Genomic DNA, 15,800 nt, shown 5'->3' with positions numbered 1-15,800 from the left:
CTCAATTGATTCATTGACCCCATTGACCCATTGGCCCATTGACCCCAATGTCCCAATTGACCCATTGACCCCATTGACCCATTGATCCTATTGACCCCATTGATCATATTGACCCCATTGACCTATTGACCCATTGACCCCCATTGATCCATTGACCCCATTGCCCCCATTGACTCAATTGATTCATTGACCCCATTGACCCATTGGCCCATTGACCCCAATGTCCCAATTGACCCATTGACCCCATTGACCCATTGATCCTATTGACCCCATTGATCGTATTGACCCCATTGACCTATTGATCCTATTGACCCCATTGATTCATTGACCCATTGACCCCATTGATCCATTGACCCATTGACACATTGACCCCATTGATTCATTGACCCCATTGACCTATTGATCCCATTGACCCCATTGACCCATTGATCATATTGACCCCATTGACCCTATTGCTCCATTGACTCATTGGCCCCATTGATCCATTGATCCATTGACCCCATTGACCCCATTGATTCATTGACCCCATTGACCTATTGATGCCATTGACCCCATTGACCTATTGATCATATTGACCCCATTGACCCTATTGCTCCATTGACTCATTGGCCCCATTGATCCATTGATCCATTGACCCCATTGACCCCATTGACCCATTGATCCCATTGACCTATTGACCCATTGACCCCCATTGATCATATTGACCCCATTGACCCCATTGACCCATTGACCCATTGACTCTATTGATCCATTGACCCCATTGACCTATTGACCCCATTGATCATATTGACCCCATTGACCAATTGACCCCATTGACCCCATTGACACATTGACCCATTGACCCCATTGATCCCACTGACCCCCATTACCCCATTGACCCCATTGACCCCCATTGACCAATTGATCCCCATAGACCCCATTGTCCCCATTGACCCCACTGTCCCCATTGCCCCCATTGACCCCATTGACCCATTGACCCCAATGTCCCCATCGCCCCCATTACCCCCATTGATTAATTACCCCCATTGATTAATTACCCCTTTAATTACCCCCCCAGGCCTCCCCCCCGACGACCCCGACGCCGACCCCGACGACCTGGTCGTGCCCCACGGCGGCCGCCCCACCAAGGTGCCCGTGGCCCACGTGCTGGCCTGACCCACAAGTGACGCCGCCCCACAAGTGCCCCCCCCAACAACAACCCCCCCATAATAAAACCCCCTTCGCCCCCCAATCCCGTCTCCGGCTGCTCTGTCTCCTCCCCCTCCCCCGCCCCACACGTTTCCTGCCCCACACGTTTCCTGCCCCACACGTTTCCTGCCCCACGGCGCCCGCAGCTTCCTGGGGGTGGGGGAGGGGGAGGGGGAGGGGGGGGGTGTCCCCTCCCCCCACGTGCGCTCGGGGACCCGGAGGTGACGGCGCCGGGAGAAGGTACCGGGGGATGGGGGGGGATGTGGGGCCCGGACGCCTGGGTCCCTCCCGGACGCCTGGGTCCCTCCTTCAGATGGTATTTGCGGGGGGAGATGTGGGGCCCGGATGCCTGGGTCCCTTTCTTAGGTGGTATTTGGGGGGATGGAGATGTGGGGCCCGGACGCCTGGGTCCCTCCCGGACGCCTGGGTCCCTCCCTTAGGTGGCATTTCAGGGGGGAGATGTGGGGCCCGGACGCCTGGGTCCCTCCCGGACGCCTGAGTCCCTCCTTTAGGTGGTATTGGGGGAAGAGATGTGGGGCCCGGACGCCTGGGTCCCTCCCGGACGCCTGGGTCCCTTCCTTAGGTGGTATTGGGGGAAGAGATGTGGGGCCCGGATACCTGGGTCCTCTACTTATAGGGCTCCCGGACGCCTGGGTCCCTCCCTTAGGTGGCATTTCAGGGGGGAGATGTGGGGCCCGGACGCCTGGGTCCCTCCCGGATGCCTGGGTCCCTTCCTTAGGTGATATTGGGGGAAGAGATGTGGGGCCCGGACGCCTGGGTCCTCTACTTATAGGGCTCCCGGACGCCTGGGTCCCTCCCTTAGGTGACATTTGGGGGGGAGATGTGGGGCCCGGACGCCTGGGTCCCTCCCGGACACCTGGGTCCCTCCCTTAGGTGGCATTTGGGGGGTGGAATATGTGGGGCCCGGACGCCTGGGTCCTTTACTTATAGAGCCCCCGGACGCCTGGGTCCCTCAGTTATGGGCTTCTCAGACCCCCAACTTATGGGGCAGGAACCACTGTACTCCTGGGCCCCCCAACTTATGGGTCAGACCCCCTCACCCCCCCCGGATCCTGTGGGGCAGCATGGGGGGGGGACCCAGGCGTCCGGGCCCCACGGCTGACACACCCCCCCCCCCCCCCCCCAGCCCCATGGAGGGTCCCGGGCCCCATAGCGGGTTGTGGGGCCTGATCCTGCTGCCCCCCACCCTCCTGTTGCTGCTCGGCCTGTGCACACGGTGCCGCCGCCGTGAGTTGGGGGGCGCTATGGGGCACTTGGGGGGCGCTATGGGGCACTTGGGGGGCAGGATATGGAGCATTTTGGGGGGACTAAGAGACTCTTGGGGGGATTCTTGGGGGCAATGTGGGGCACTTAGGGGTCGCTATGGGGCACTTGGGAGTCGCTATGGGGCAGTTGGGGGGTCACTATGGGGCACTTGGGGGTCGCTATGGGGCACTTATGGGGTCACTATAGGGCACTTGGGGGGCACTGTGGGGCACTTGGGAGTCACTATGGGGCACTTGGGGGGTCACTATGGGGCACTTGGGGGGCACTAAGAAACACTTGGGGGGCACTAAGAGACACTTGGAGGGATTCTTGGGGGTCAATGTGGGGCACTTATGGGGCACTTGGGGGGTCGCTATGGGGCACTTGAGGGTCGCTCTGGGGCACTTGGGGGGTCACTATGGGGCACTTGGGGGTCACTATGGGGCACTTGGGGGGTCTCTATGGGGCACTGGGGGTTCGCTATGGGGCACTTGGGGGGCACTTGGGGAGTCACTAAGAGACACTTGGGGGAATTCTTAGGGGTCAATTTGGGGCACTAAGGGGCACTTGGGGGGCGCTATGGGGCACTTGGGGGTCACTATGGGGCACTTATGGGGTCGCTATGGGGCACTCGGGGGGTCACTATGGGGCACTGGGGGTTCACTATGGGGCACTTGGGGGTCGCTATGGGGCACTTGGGGGTCACTATGGGGCACTTATGGGGTCGCTATGGGGCACTTGGGGGCCGCTATGGGGCACTTGGGGGTCTGGGGGGGGAAACTATGGGGGGCGTGGGGGGTCACTATGGGACACTTGGGGGTCGCTATGGGGCACTTGGGAGGCGCTATGGGGCATTTATGGGGTCTCTATGGGGCACTTGGGGGTCGCTATGGGGCACTTGGGCATCACTATGGGGCACTTGGGGGGTCACTAAGAGACACTTGGGGTAATTCTTATGGGTCAATGTGGGGCACTTATGGGGCTGCTATGGGGCAGTTATGGGGTCACTATGGGGCACTTGGGGGGCTGGGGAGGAAACTATGAGGGGCACTGGGGGGTCTCTATGGGGCACTTGGGGGGTCGCTATGGGGCACTTGGGGGGCCACTATGGAGCACTTGGGGGGCACTAACAGACACTTGGGGGGTTCTTGGGGGTCAATGTGGGGCACTTACGGGGCACTCGGGGGTCGCTATGGGGCACTGGGGGGTCTCTATGGGGCACTTGGGGGTCGCTATGGGGCACTTGGGGGGTCACTAAGAGAGACTTGGGGTAATTCTTATGGGTCAATGTGGGGCACTTATGGGGCTGCTATAGGGCAGTTGGGGGGTCACTATGGGGCACTTGGGGGGCTGGGGAGGAAACTATGGGGGGCACTGGGGTGTCACTATGGGGCACTTGGGGGTCACTATGGGGCACTTGGGGGGTCACTATGGGGCACTGGGGGGGTCGCTATGGGGCACTTGGGTGGTCGCTATGGGGCACTTGGGGGTCACTATGGGGCACTTGGGGGGCACTAAGAGACTCTTGGGGGGATTCTTGGGGGTAATGTGGGGCACTTAGGGGTCGCTATGGGGCACTTGGGGGTCGCTATGGGGCAGTTGGGGGGTCGCTATGGGGCACTTGGGGGTCGCTATGGGGCAGTTGGGGGGTCACTATGGGGCACTTGGGGGTCGCTATGGGGCACTTATGGGGTCACTATAGGGCACTTGGGGGGCACTGTGGGGCACTTGGGAGTCACTATGGGGCACTTGGGGGGCACTAAGAAACACTTGGGGGGCACTAACAGACACTTGGAGGGATTCTTGGGGGTCAATGTTGGGCACTTATGGGGCACTCGGGTCGCTATGGGGCACTTGAGGGTCGCTCTGGGGCACTTGGGGGGTCACTATGGGGCACTTGGGGGTCACTATGGGGCACTTGGGGGGTCACTAAGAGAGACTTGGGGTAATTCTTATGGGTCAATGTGGGGCACTTAGAGGTCACTATGGGGCACTTATGGGGTCGCTATGGGGCACTTGGGGGGGTCGCTATGGGGCACTTGGGAGGTCACTGTGGGGCACTTATGGGGTCGCTATGGGGCACTTGGGGGTCACTATGGGCCACTTGGGGGGTCACTATGGGGCACTTAGGGAGTCGCTATGGGGCACTTGGGGGTCACTATGGGGCACTTGGAGGGCACTAAGAGACACTTGGGGGGATTCTTGGGGGTCAATGTGGGCCACTTATGGGGCACTCGGGTCGCTATGGGGCACTTGAGGGTCGCTATGGGGCACTTGGGGGGTCACTATGGGGCACTGGGGGGGTCACTATGGGGCACTTGGGGGTCACTATGGGGCACTGAGAGGGTCACTATGGGGCACTTGGGGGTCACTATGGGGCACTTGGGGGGTCGCTATGGAGCACTTGGGGGTCACTATGGGGCACTTGGGGGGCCGCTATGGGGCACTTGGGGGGCACTATGGGGCACTTGGGGGGCCGCTATGGGGCACTTGGGGGGCACTGTGGGGCACTTGGGGGGCACTAAGAGACACTTGGGGGGATTCTTGGGGGTCAATGTGGGGCACTTATGGGACATTTATGGGGCAGTTCAGGGGTCACTATGGGGCAGTTCGGGGGTTGCTATGGGGCGCTTGGGGGTCGCTATGGGGCACTTGGGGGGTCGCTATGGGGCAGTTCAGGGGTCACTATGGGGCACTTTGGGGGTCGCTATGGGGCACTGGGGGGGTCTCTATGGGGCACTTATGGGGCTGGGGGGGATCACTTATGGGTCTCCCCACAGGTCCCCTCCCCCCACTGGACGCCCCTGACAAGTGAGTTTGGGGAGGGGAGGTGGGGGGGCAGCACTTATGGGTCCCGAACTCCTGGGTCCCTTCTATGGGGCTGGGGTTGGGGGCCTGACCCCCAACTGGCCCCTCCCCCTCCCCCCCAGGCCGCCCCCCGGATCCAGTTTTGTCATCGTGACCCCCTGCAGAGGTCAGTGACCCACAAGTGACCCCGCGACCCACAAGTGACCCAAAAGTGACCCATAAGTGACTCCCAAGTGTCCCCATTGTCCCCAATGTCCCCATTGACCCCAATGTCCCCACTGACCCCCAAGTGTCCCCACTGACCCCCAAGTGTTCCCCAATGCCCCCAATGTCCCCATTGACCCCCAATGTCCCCATTGATCCCATTGACCCCAATGTCCCCACTGACCCCCAAGTGTCCCCATTGACCCCCAAGTGTCCCCAATGTCCCCACTGACCCCCAAGTGTCCCCATTGACCCCCAAGTGTTCCCCAATGCCCCCAATGTCCCCATTGACCCCCAATGTCCCCATTGATCCCATTGACCCCAATGTCCCCACTGACCCCCAAGTGTCCCCATTGACCCCCAAGTGTCCCCAATGTCCCCACTGACCCCCAAGTGTCCCCATTGACCCCCAAGTGTTCCCCAATGCCCCCAATGTCCCCATTGACCCCCAATGTCCCCATTGATCCCATTGACCCCAATGTCCCCACTGACCCCCAAGTGTCCCCATTGACCCCCAAGTGTCCCCAATGTCCCCACTGACCCCCAAGTGTCCCCACTGACCCCCAAGTGTTCCCCAATGCCCCCAATGTCCCCATTGACCCCCAATGTCCCCATTGATCCCATTGACCCCAATGTCCCCACTGACCCCCAAGTGTCCCCATTGACCCCCAAGTGTCCCCAATGTCCCCACTGACCCCCAAGTGTCCCCATTGACCCCCAAGTGTTCCCCAATGCCCCCAATGTCCCCATTGACCCCCAATGTCCCCATTGATCCCATTGACCCCAATGTCCCCACTGACCCCCAAGTGTCCCCATTGACCCCCAAGTGTCCCCAATGTCCCCACTGACCCCCAAGTGTCCCCATTGACCCCCAAGTGTCCCCACTGACCCTCAAGTGTCCCCAAGTGTCCCCCACTGACTCCCAAGTGTCCCCAATGTCCCTATTGACCCCAATGTCCCCAATGTCCCCAAGTGTCCCCACTGACCCCTAAGTGTCCCCATTGACCCCAATGACCCCCAAGTGTCCCCATAGACCCCCAAGTGTCCCCAATGTCCCCATTGACCCCCAAGTGTCCCCAATGTCCTCAATGTCCCCATTGACCCCAATATCCCCATTGACCCCCAAGTGTCCCCAATGTCCCCATTGACCTCATTGACCCCCAATGTCCCCATTGATCCCCATTGCCCCCCAATGTCCCCATTGACCCCATTGACCCCCAAGTGTCCCCAATGTCCCCATTGACCCCAATGTCCCCATTGACCCCCAAGTGTCCCCATTGACCCCCAATGTCCCTATTGACCCCCAACTGTCCCCAATATCCCCATTGACCCCAATGTCCCCATTGACCCCCATGTCCCCACTGACCCCCAAGTGTCCCCAATGTCCGCATTGACCCCCAAGTGTCCCCAATGTCCCCATTGACCCCAATATCCCCATTGACCCCCAAGTGTCCCCCATTGACCCCCAAGTGTCCCCACTGACCCCCAAGTGTCCCCAATGTCCCCAATGTCCCCGTTGACCCCAATGTCCCCATTGACCCCCATGTCCCCCGTGACCCACAAGTGTCCCCTCCCCCCAGGTGCCCCCCAGCCCCTCCCCCACCCGTGGGAAGCGCCGAGGGAGCCGCCGCGGGCGCCGCCCTTGGGGACAATGGGGACAATGGGGCCTATGGGGCCAACAGTGGGGCCAGCGGGGCCAATGGGGACGTTGGGGGCGGAGCCGGGGGGACAATGTCCCCAATGTCCCCAATGGGCCCCCAGGTCGCCCCACCCCCCCCAGAGCCACCGGGGGTCAGCGAGCGGTGAGTGACCCCCAAGTGTCCCCATTGACCCATTGACCCCGATGTCCCCATTGACCCATTGACCCATTGACCCCGATGTCCCCATTGACCCATTGACCCCCATGTCCCCATTGACCCATTGACCCCGATGTCCCCATTGACCCCTTGACCCATTGACCCATTGACCCCATTGGCCCCATTGCCCCCATTGACCCATTGACCCCATTGACCCCCAAGTGTCCCCATTGACCCCTTGACCCATTGACCCCCTTGACCCCTTGACCCCTTGACCCCATTGACCGAATGTCCCCATTGACCCCATTGACCCCATTGTCCCCATTGACCCCATTGACCCATTGACCCCATTGACCCATTGACCCCAATGTCCCCATTGACCCATTGACCCCATTGTCCCCATTGACCCCATTGACCCATTGACCCCATTGTCCCCATTGACCCATTGACCCCATTGTCCCCATTGATCCCATTGACCCATTGACCCCAATGTCCCCATTGACCCCATTGACCCATTGACCCCATTGACCCATTGACCCCAATGTCCCCATTGACCCATTGTCCCCATTGACCCCATTGACCCATTGACCCCAATGTCCCCATTGACCCCATTGACCCATTGACCCCATTGACCCCATTGACCCCATTGACCCCATTGTCCCCATTGACCCCATTGACCCATTGACCCCATTGACCCATTGACCCTAATGTCCCCATTGACCCCATTGACCCCATTGTCCCCATTGACCCATTGACCCATTGACTCCATTGACCCCATTGTCCCATTGACCCCATTGATCCCATTGACCCCAATGTCCCCACTGACCCATTGATCCCATTGACCCATTGACCCCAATGTCCCCATTGACCCCAATGTCCCCATTGACCCCATTGACCCATTGACCCCATTGACCCCATTGACCCATTGACCCCATTGACCCATTGACCCCATTGACCCATTGACCCTAATGTCCCCATTGACCCCATTGACCCCATTGTCCCCATTGACCCCATTGACCCATTGACCCCATTGACCCCATTGACCCATTGACCCCATTGACCCCATTGACCCCATTGTCCCCATTGACCCATTGACCCCATTGACCCCATTGACCCATTGACCCATTGACCCCATTGTCCCCATTGACCCCATTAACCCATTGACCCCATTGACCCCATTGACCCCATTGTCCCCACAGGTCCCCCCGTCCCCCCGGACCCCGATGACGATGACGTCACCTACATGGGCTACGTGTGCGTGATGTCACCAAATGTCCCCATTGTCCCATTGACCCCATTGTCCCCATTGTCCCCATTGTCCCCATTGTCCCATTGCCCCCATTGTCCCATTGTCCCCATTGTCCCCAGGCACGTTCTGCCCGACCAGGAGGTGACAAACGGGTCCCCACCGGGGGGTGACAGCGAATCCTCGGGTGGGTGACAACGGGACCCATTGTCCCATTAATGACCACTAATTACCGTTAATGACCCGTTAATTGCCGTTAATGACCCGCTAATTGTCATTATTTGCCGTCAATTGCCCGTTAATGGCCGTTAATTACCGTTAATGGCCGTTAATGACCCGTTAATTGCCGTTAATGACGCGCTAATTGTCGTTAATTGCCAGTTATTTGCCGTTAATTGCCCGTTAATTGCCGTTAATTACCGTTAATGACTATTAATGGCCGTTAATGACCTGTTAATGGCCGTTAATGACCCGTTAATGGCCGTTAATTACCCGTTAATGACCGTTAATTGCCGTTAGCGGTCCGTTAATTGCCGTTAATGGCCTTTAATGACCCGTTAATTGCCGATAATGACCCGTTAATGACCCGTTAATTACCGTTAATGGCCGTAAATTGCCGTTAATGGCCGTTAATTGCCGTTAGTTGCCGTTAATGACCCGTTAATTGCCGTTAATGGCCGTTAATTGCCGTTAATGACGGTTAATTGCCGTTAATGACACGTTAATTGTCGTTAATGACCCGTTAATGGCCGTTAATTGCCGTTAATGACCCGTTAATGACTGTTAATTGCCCTTAATGGCCGTTAACGACCCGTTAATGGCCGTTAATGGCCGTTAATGACTCGTTAATGGCCGTTAATTGCCCTTAATGACCGTTAATGACGGTTAATTGCCGTTAATGACCCGTTAATTGCCGTTAATTGCCATTAATTGCCGTTAATTGCCCGTTTCCAGCCCAAGGTGACGATTACGTGAACGTTCCCAAAGGCACCGGGAGCTCGTTGGGTGAGACCCACGGATCTGACCCATAGATCTGCCCCATAGAGCTGATCTGACCCATAGATCTGTTCTGACCCATAGATCTGACCCAGAGATCTGACCCATAGACCCACATCCTACCCCATTATCAGCCCCATAACCAGCCCCATAACCTGCCCCATAGCCCCACATTGTGGCCCATAACCTGCCCCAGAACCTGCCCCACATCCCACCCCATAACCAGCCCCATAAGCAGCCCCATAACCGGCCCCAGGTCTCACCCCATAACCTGCCCCATAGCCCCTCATTGTGGCCCATAACCTGCCCCATATCCAGCCCCATAACCAGCTCCATAAGCAGCCTCATAGACCCACATCCTGCCCCATAACTTGACCCACAATCAGCCCCATAAACAGCCCCATAACCTGCCCCAGAACCAGCCCCATAATCAGCCCCATAGACCCACATCCTGCCCTATAACCTGACCCATAACCAGCCCCATAACCTGCCCCAGAACCAGCCCCATATTCAGCCCCATAGTCCCACATCCTGCCCCATAAGATGCCCCAGATCCACCCCCAGAAACAGCCCCATAACCTGACCCATAGACCCACATCACACCCCATATCCTGCCCCACATCCCACCCCATATCCTGCCCCACAATCAGCCCCATAACCTGCCCTATAACCAGCCCCATAAAATGTCCCATAACCTGCCCCATAGCCCCACATTCTGCCCCATAACTAGCCCCATAACCTGCCCCATAACCTGTGCCAGAACCTGCCCCATAGCTCCACATTTTGTCCCATAACCTGCCCCTTAACCTGCCCCATAACCTGTGCCAGAACCTGCCCCATAGACCCACATCCTGCCCCATATCCAGCCCCATATCCTGCCCCATATCCAGCCCCATAACCTGCCCCATAAGCAGCCCCATAACCTGCCCCATAGACCTGCATCCCGCCCCATAACCTGCCCCATAACCTGCCCCATAAGCAGCCCCATAACCTGCCCCATAGACCTACATCCTGCCCCATAACCAGCCCCATAATCTGCCCCATAATCAGCCCCATAATCAGCCCCATAACCAGCCCCATAGCCCCACATTGTGCTCCATAACCAGCCCCACATCCTGCCCCAGAACCTGCCCCACATCCCACCCCATAACCAGCCCCATAAGCAGCCCCATAACCGGCCCCATGTCTCACCCCATAACCTGCCCCATAGCCCCTCATTGTGGCCCATAATCTGCCCCATATCCAGCCCCATAAGCAGCCTCATAGACCCACATTATGCCCCATAACCTGACCCAAAATCAGCCCCATAACCAGCCCCATATTCAGCCCCATAGACCCACATCCTGCCCTATAACCTGCCCCATAACCAGCCCCATAAGCAGCCCCATAACCAGCCCCATAGCCCCACATTGTGGCCCATAAGCTGCCCCATTACCAGCCCCATATCCTGCCCCATAACCTGCCCCATAACCAGCCCCATATTCAGCCCCATAGACCCACATCCTGCCCCATAACCTGACCCATAACCAGCCCCATATTCTGCCCCATAACCAGCCCCATAACCTGCCCCATAGACCCACATCCCACCCCATAACCAGCCCCATAACCTGCCCCATATCCAGCCCCATAATCAGCCCCATAGACCCACATCCTGCTCTATAACCTGCCCCATAACCAGCCCCATAACCTGCCCCATAGCCCCACATTGTGGCCCATAAGCTGCCCCATTACCAGCCCCATATCCTGCCCCATAACCAGCCCCAGAACCAGCCCCATAGCCTGCCCCATAAACAACCCCATAGACCCACAACCCACCCCATATCCTGCCCCATATCCAGCCCCATAACCTGCCCCAGAACCAGCCCCATAATCAGCCCCAAAGACTCACATCCCACCCCTTAAGCAGCCCCATAACCTGCCCCATATTCGGCCCCATAGACTCACATCCCACCCCTTAAGCAGCCCCATAACCTGCCCCATATTGAGCCCCATAGACCCACATCCTGCCCCATAACCAGCCCCATAATCAGCCCCATATTCAGCCCCATAACCTACCCCACATCCCACCCCATAACCTGCCCCATAAGCAGCCCCATAACCTGCCCTATAGACCCACATCCCACTCCATAAGCAGCCCCATAACCAGCCCTATAAGCAGCCCCACATTGTACCCCATAACCAGCCCCATAATCAGCCCCATAGACCCACATCTCACCCCATATCCTGCCCCATAACCAGCCCCATAGCCCCACATTGTGCCCCATAACCAGCCCCACACCCTTTACCCCCCAGGGGGCAGCCAGGAGTACGTCAACGTCCCCTCCCCCCACACCGGTGAGTGCCCAAAATCCCCCTTTTTCACCCCAAAAATCCCCTTTATACCCCAAAAAAACCCCTTTTTAACCAAAATCCCCCTTTTTAACCAAAATCCCCCTTTTTCACCCCAAAACGCCCCATTTTTCCCCCCAGGCAGCGACAGCGAAGACGCCGCCAACTACGAGAACATGTGGGTCAGCCCCCAAAACCCCCTTTTTCACCCCAAAAATCCCCCTTTGCACCCAAAATCCACCTTTTTCACCCCAAAAAAACCCCTAAATTTTTCCCCCAAAATCCCCTTTTTCCCCCCCAAAAAACCCCAAAATATTTCCCCAAAATCCCCCTTTTTCACCCCAAAACCCCCATTTTTTTGCCCCAGATCCCCATTTTTCCCAAATCCCCCGTTTTTCACCCCAAACTGTCCCCACAGGCCCCAGGAGCTGCCGCTGCCCCTCCCCCCACCCTGACCCATGGGGTTCGGCCCCAAAATCGCTGACGCAGCTGAGACGGGACCCACGGACACCGGACACACGGACGCCCCATAGAGACCCATAGGACCCATAGGGAACCATAGAGACCATAGAGACCCATAGGGACCCATAGGGACCCATAGGACCCATAGAAACCCATAGGGACCGATGGGGACCCATAGGACCCATAGGGACCCATAGGGACCCATAGACCCATAGAGACCCATAGGGACCCATAGAGACCATAGGGACCCATAGGGACCCATAGAAACCCATAGGGACCCATAGGACCCATAGAAACCCATAGGGACCCATAGAGACCCATAGGGACCCATAGAGACCCATAGGGACCCATAGGGACCCATAGAAACCCATAGGGACCCATAGAGACCCACAGAGACTCATAGAGACCCATAGGGACACATAGGGACCCATAGATCCGTCCTGGGACCCACAGATTCCTTATGGGACCCATAGATTTGCTCTGGGACCCATAGATTTGTCCTGAGACCCATAGATTCACTCTGAGCCCTATAGATTCCTTATGGGACCCATAGATTTGCTCTGGGACCCATAGGTTCCTTATGGAACCCGTAGATTTGCTCTATGACCCATTGATTTGTCCTGAGACCCATAGGTTCTTTATAGGACCCATAGATCCCCACCATTAGCCCCATAGATTCCTTATGGGACCCATAGGTTTGCTCTGAGACCCATAGATTCACCCTGAGCCCCATAGATTCCTTATGGGACCCATAGATTTGCTCTGGGACCCATAGGTTCCTTATGGGACCCATAGATTTGCTCTATGACCCATTGATTTGTCCTGAGACCCATAGGTTCTTTATGGGACCCATAGATCTCCACCATTAGCCCCATAGATTCCTTATGGGACCCATAGGTTTGCTCTGAGACCCATAGATTCACCCTGAGCCCCATAGATTCCTTATGGGACCCATAGATTTGCTCTGGGACCCATAGATTCACCCTGAGCCCCATAGATTCCTTATGGGACCCATAGATTTGCTCTGGGACCCATAGATTCCCTATGGGACCCATAGATTTCCTCTGGGACCTACAGATTTGTCCTGAGACCCATAGATGCCTTATGGGGCCCATAGATTTGCTCTGGGACCCTTAGATTCGGCCTGAGACCCATAGATTCCTTATGGGACCCATAGATCCCCATCATGGCCCCGTAGATTCGTCCTGGGACCCACAGATTCCTTATGGGACCCATAGATTTACTCTATGACCCATAGATTTGTCCTGAGACCCATAGATTCTTTATGGGACCCATAGGTTTGCTCTGGGCCCCATAGATTCCTTATGGGACCCATAGATTTGCTCTGGGACCCATAGATTTGTCCTGAGACCCATAGGTTCTTTATGGGACCCATAGATCCCCATCATGGCCCCATAGATTCGTCCTGGGACCCACAGATTCCTTATGGGACCCACAGATTTGCACTGTGACCCATAGATTTGTCCTGAGACCCATAGATTTATTCTGTGACCCACAGATTCACCCTGCACCCCATAGATCCTCCCCAGACCCACAGACCACACCGGGACCCATAGATCTACTCTGTGACCCACAGATCTTTGATGGGCCCCATAGATTTCCCCCCTGTGACCCACAGATTCCTCTGTGACCCACAGATCCCCCCGTTGCCCCCCAACCATCAATAAAACTGGACCCCAAAGCTGGAGTGTGGGGCAGATGTGGGGCCCGGACGCCTGGGTCCTCTGGGGTTTAGTGGCACTTATGGGGCAGGTGTGGGGCCCGGACGCCTGGGTCCCTCGGCATTGGGGTTTACTTGTGGGGCAGAGGTGGGTCTGGGAATCACTTATGGGTCAGTTATGGGTCTGGGGGTCACTTATGGGTCCTGCCCCATAAGCGGCTCCGGCCATGGGGCTGAGGGGGGAGGGGGGGCTGTGGGGCAGAGGGGACGTGTGGGGCGGGGACCCGGCCGGACCCATAGCACTGCCTCACAGACCTGCCCCATAGATCTGACCCCCATAGGAACCCCCAGAGACCCCCCAGCCCCACAGAAACCCCATAGACCCCCCCGGCCCCATAGAAACCCCCATAGACCCCCCATCCCCATAGAAACCCCATAGACCTCCCTCAGCCCCATAGAAACCCCCATAGGTCCCCCCAGCCCCATAGAATCCCCCTCTGCCCCATAGATCACCCAGCCCCATAGAATCTCCCATAGACCTCCCCAGCCCCATAGAATCCCCCTCTGCCCCATAGACGTCCCAACCCCATAGATCCCCCCCAGTCCCATGGAAAGCCCCATAGGTCCCCCCAGCCCCATAGAATCCCCCTCTGCCCCATAGAACCCCCAGCCCCATAGAAACCCCCATAGGTCCTCCCAGCCCCATAGAATCCCCCTCTGCCCCATAGACTCCCCCAAAAAGACCCAAATCCGCCACTTTTTGCCCCATTTTCTCCTTTATTGACCCACATGGGATCCCACTGCCCCCCCCACGGGTGTTTTGGGGCAAAATCGGGGGGTTTTGGGGTCCCTTTTGGGGCCAAATTGGGGGGTTTTGGGGTCCCCTATGGGGCTTTTGGGGGGAAATATGGGGGTCCCCTATGGGGCTTTTGGGGGGGTCCCCAATGACCATTTTGGAGCTAAATTGAGGGGTTTTGAGGTCCCTTTTGGGGCTAAATTGGGAGGTTTTGGGGTCCCCTATGACCATTTTGGGGCCAAATTGGGGGTTTTTGGGGCCCATTTTGGGGTGAAATGGGGGATTATGGGGTCGCTTTTGGGGCAAATCGAGGGGTTTAGGGGTCTGTTTTGGGGCCAAATCGGGGGGGTTTGGGGTCCCCTATGGGGCTTTGGGGGGGTTTTGGGGTCCCCTATGACCATTTTGGGGCCAAATTGGGGGGTTTTGGGGTCCCTTTTAGGACTCAATCGGGACGGTTTGGAATCCCATTTTGGGGCTAAATCGAGTGGTTTTGGGGTCCCTTTTGGCTCTAAATTGAGGTGGTTTCATCCACCCCCATTCTTGGGGTTCCCTATGACCATTTTGGGGTGAAATGGGGGGTTTTGGGGCCCATTTAGGGGTGAAATAGAGGATTTTGGGGTCCCATTTCGGACTCAATCGGGAGGGTTTGGGATCCCATTTTGGGGCTAAATCAAGTGGTTTTGGGGTCCCTTTTGGCTCTAAATCGGAGTATTTTGGCCCCCCCTCATTTTTGGGGTCCCCTCACGCCCACTCCCTCACCCCACACCCCCCTTACCCCCCTCCCCCCCCCCTCCCAGCGCCCCCAACAGGAGCGCGACCCCAATGACGCTGACACTGCCGACTACGCCAAAAACCCCATTTCCCCCCATTTCTGCCCCATTTTCGCCCCGTTTTGCCCCATTTTGGCGCCGTCTCCCCCCATTGTGTCGCTGGGGGGGGGGTTGGGGTCCCCCATGAACATTTTGGGGGGGTTTTGGGGTTCCTTTTGGGGCTAAATCGGGGGGTTTTGGGGTCCCTTTTAGGACTCAA

The 15,800-nt window shown here is 57.5% G+C and overlaps 1 protein-coding gene and 1 long non-coding RNA gene across 2 annotated transcripts in view; both read left to right on the top strand.

Moving 5' to 3' along the window:
- LOC308051136 (protein spinster homolog 1-like) overlaps nt 1–1,188 on the top strand; it is a 44,050-nt gene extending 42,862 nt beyond the window's left edge. Inside the window, exon 12 of the mRNA XM_080361451.1 lies at nt 1,058–1,188. Coding sequence (XP_080217577.1) covers nt 1,058–1,155 — 98 coding nt within the window. The 3' untranslated portion in view covers nt 1,156–1,188. The remainder of the gene's footprint in view (nt 1–1,057) is intronic.
- Nucleotides 1,189–8,469: 7,281 nt separating this feature from the next.
- LOC308051135 lies at nt 8,470–9,501 on the top strand. Its single transcript, XR_013923437.1, has 3 exons — nt 8,470–8,516; nt 8,631–8,695; nt 9,463–9,501. It is a non-coding gene; the product is annotated as an uncharacterized lncRNA (long non-coding RNA).
- The last annotated feature ends 6,299 nt before the right edge of the window (nt 9,502–15,800 follow it).

The sequence above is a fragment of the Nesoenas mayeri genome (genome assembly GCF_963082525.1).
Source record: "Nesoenas mayeri genome assembly, chromosome: 32".
In the NCBI taxonomy this organism is placed as follows: Eukaryota; Metazoa; Chordata; class Aves; order Columbiformes; family Columbidae; genus Nesoenas; species Nesoenas mayeri.
The sequence above is the reverse complement of the archived record's forward strand: the minus strand, read 5'-3'. Positions and strand labels throughout refer to the sequence as shown.